At 50.4% G+C, this 3289-nt stretch overlaps 1 protein-coding gene across 1 annotated transcript; it reads right to left on the bottom strand.

The window, feature by feature from the left end:
* LOC104753532 lies at positions 274-1083 on the bottom strand. Its single transcript, XM_010475774.1, has one exon. It carries the CDS (start codon positions 1081-1083, stop codon positions 274-276), a length of 810 nt encoding a protein of 269 aa, XP_010474076.1.

Here is a 3289-nt window from a genome sequence, read left to right as displayed (position 1 = left end):
CGTCGTCTGACCCGCAGCCGACTAAACCGATTAGGTCACCATCTTTCCATTGATCTGTCCTTGCACATCGAAGAAACCGCCTGGTCGACCCATACCATCTCTCTCAACCCGTAAACGTTTTCCTGACTCCGACATCCCTTTGTCACTCCTCGTCGGACCATAAACCAAACCTTTCACGGGCCTATTAGATAAAGGCTTAGCATAAGGCCCATTAGAGGCCTTAGAGGTAAGCCCCCCATTACGCTTCTCCTTAGGCCCATCACGTGCAAGCCCTTATCCTTTGTTCATCCGCCCATTACCAGTCTGAGGCTTTCCTTGCACCCCACGTCGTGTTTCAAATTTGATCATCTGATCAATATCCCCCGAAATCACTGGTAAATCACTCAAGCTTCCAAATTTGTTAGCAACCGTGATATTCACGGGATCTGCATTAATTTGGGTCCTCCCCCAATCATTGACCAAATTGCCCCTGGCTTCTCCAGCCGCAAACGTAACCATCCCCGGCGGTGGAGTTGACCGTCTATTCTGCATCCGGACCGGCGTGAAACCCTCATCTCCACGATTCTCACCCGACGTACTCAAGCTTGTTTCGACAATCTGTTGCGGCTTTTCCACTGGTTGTACCACACTTTTACGAGGGCAGCTATGCACAACATGACCAAACATGCCACAAAGAGAGCAAATATTTTTCAACCCTTCATATGACACAAAATACCGCTCTCCGTTAATCATTATTGTCCCCTTCAACAGTCTTTTCAAATTAACTTCCACACAGATGCGAGCAAAGCGTCCTCTCTCAAAGTTTAGGGTAGTAAGATCCACCTTAACCGGTTTCCCCAGCCCCTTCACAATAATCATTAAGAGAGCCTTATGGTAAAAGCTAACCGGAATATTCGACAAACGGATCCACCCCAGAGTGGTCACGATCTCATCCACTAGAGTATCGAACTCCGACGTCCATGCCAGGACCATAAGATAACTCCCAAACGCACGCCATGGTCCACCAGTAAGTGCTGTCAAATATTCATCTTCTAGCTCAAAACGGACCATGAAGAACTGGCGTGGTAGATCAATAACATACATGGCCCCTTTTGGTTTCCATATTACCGAAGCTTCCGTAGCAGAACCGGTATTGTGATATTTCTCCCTAATACCTTCATAGACTATGCATCACTGTTTCCATAGACTATGCATCCTGTTCAACACTTCAGACCCTATCGTCACCACTGGTTCCCCATCCTCACCCTCCGGGAACTCCAGTCGTACATTCGCCTCAACAAATGCATCCTCCAGAACATCCTCCGGGCTCAACCGTCCCCCAGAGTTACTTGTAACAACCTTTCTCGTGGACTCCACTAGCCTCACTGCTAGCTTGCCCCCATAGGCCCAAAGTTGGCCCTGCAGGGCATCAATCCTAACCCCTCACCGTGGCAAATGGAACTACTCATCCAAATCCACAGTAGGTTATTGGTGCGCCAAGCAATCCTCGAACTCTGGTTCTCACCCTTTATCAACCTTCCCACAGGACAAGTTGCCACCAATTGGGCTGTTTAGCTAGAGTGTGGCCTTTGTGGCGGGCTGTTTAGCCAGAGTGTGGCCTTTGTGGCTGGTTGTATAACCAGAGTGCCTATTGAGGCGGTTCTTCGGGACAGTTGGTCTTCGTGACGGTCTTTCGGGATGAGTGGCCTTGGTGGTGGTCCTTTTTAGGACATTTGTTTGGCCTTGGTGGCGGTCCTTTTTAGGACATTTGTTTGGCCTTGGTGGCGGTCCTTTTTAGGACATTTGTTTGGCCTTGGTGGTGGTCCTGTTTAGGACATGTGTTTGGCCTTTGTGGCGGCTCTTTGGGCAGTGGGATGATCCTTGTGTCGTCATAAGGTATCCTTGTGAGGGGATATGTGCTTGGTAGGGCATCGTGTTGTCTTACACGAGCCACATAAAGGAAACCTGGATAGGGATAGGACTCAAACATGTTCAGAATTGGTTGCTCGCGACTCTTGGGGAACTTAGGTTCTCCTAGTACTATCATATTCTAAGACTTTGTGGCTTGGGAGTATGGCTGGTATATCGACTTCGAATGACGATCCGGGGGCGCGCTGTAGGGTGGCAACCCGAGAGACGAGTATTGGACTCCCTTATATACATTATGGCATGTGGACTTAAGCCCAATGAGGAGCCAATATTATGGCATGCAGGCTTCGGTCTGATGAGGAGCCAATAAAAACTCAAGGGTTAGGACTGTGAGTAAAAAGGAGAGTCCAAAAGTTGAGAGAAAATAATGCCTGGAGCGTGAGTCTATCGCCTAGAGGTGACCTTTCGTAGATCGGTCGGAGGAGTGCGGGCCGTGGAGATGGTTGCACGGGAGTCCTTGACTGATGTTTTGTTTGAGATTCGAAGACGAAACTAAATTGGTGGGGGAGAATTGTAACATCCGTGAACCGAAATCCCGGTTTGGGGATTGCATTGGTCGATGCTGAAAGTGCATCGGTCGATGCAGGTTCAGTTCTCTGTGTTTTGACTTAAACTAAAGGCTGCGTTTTGGGTTAGGAAAACCCTTAACTCGAGTGTTTTGTCTCATTCGGGAGCTTAGCCTTCTGTTCATGGTAGGGCAGATGGTTAAAGAGGATGCTGTCGCTGGTCCTGGTCGTGGTCGAGGACGCAGACGTGGTCGTGGTAGTGGCAGAGTCCCAGTGGTTAGTGAGACCGAGGACCATAGTGTGACAACAGAGGGTGTCGACGAGTCGCATGTTGTCCAGGGGGATTCCGTGAGTGTGACCGGAGGGGGCGGTGTTGATGCTCCAGTAGCTGGTGATGTTAGGGCCCCAGGAGCGGGTGTCCCAGTGGCTGCAGTCCTGGCGGTCGACCTTGCGGGTTGCCGCCAGTGGCACCAACTCAGGCTCAGGTTGTGCCACCAGTGGTGGCGGAGGAGCGGCAGCCAGTGGTTGCGGATGTGGGGGTCCATTCTCGTTATATCAGCATGCTGACAGAGATGGGTCGTATTCGTATCGAGCGGTTTTCGGGAGGTACAGATCCTACTGTTTCGTAGGCGTGGAAGACGAGTGTGGAACCTAACTTCCATACTCTTAGACATCCTGAGGAGTTTTGGGTGGACATTGGGGTCCACCATTTGAACTGTGATGCTCAGTTGTGGTGGAGTTCTGTGGCAGCCAGGAGATTGCAAAGGGAGATGACTGGATAGGTTGGAGGATCAGTTCCTTCAGCTAGCTTAGGTAACTCGGTCAGTGCGGGAGCTTGACTTGTAGTTCAGTCAACTTCTGAGGTATGGGGGTCG

The sequence above is a fragment of the Camelina sativa genome, chromosome 16, assembly GCF_000633955.1.
Source record: "Camelina sativa cultivar DH55 chromosome 16, Cs, whole genome shotgun sequence".
NCBI classification, from domain to species: domain Eukaryota; kingdom Viridiplantae; phylum Streptophyta; class Magnoliopsida; order Brassicales; family Brassicaceae; genus Camelina; species Camelina sativa.
The sequence above is the reverse complement of the archived record's forward strand: the minus strand, read 5'-3'. Positions and strand labels throughout refer to the sequence as shown.

Excerpts from the sequence above, each read along its gene's own strand:
- LOC104753532 (XM_010475774.1), bottom strand. The coding sequence starts at position 1,083 with ATGTATGTTATTGATCTACCACGCCAGTTCTTCATGGTCCGTTTTGAG.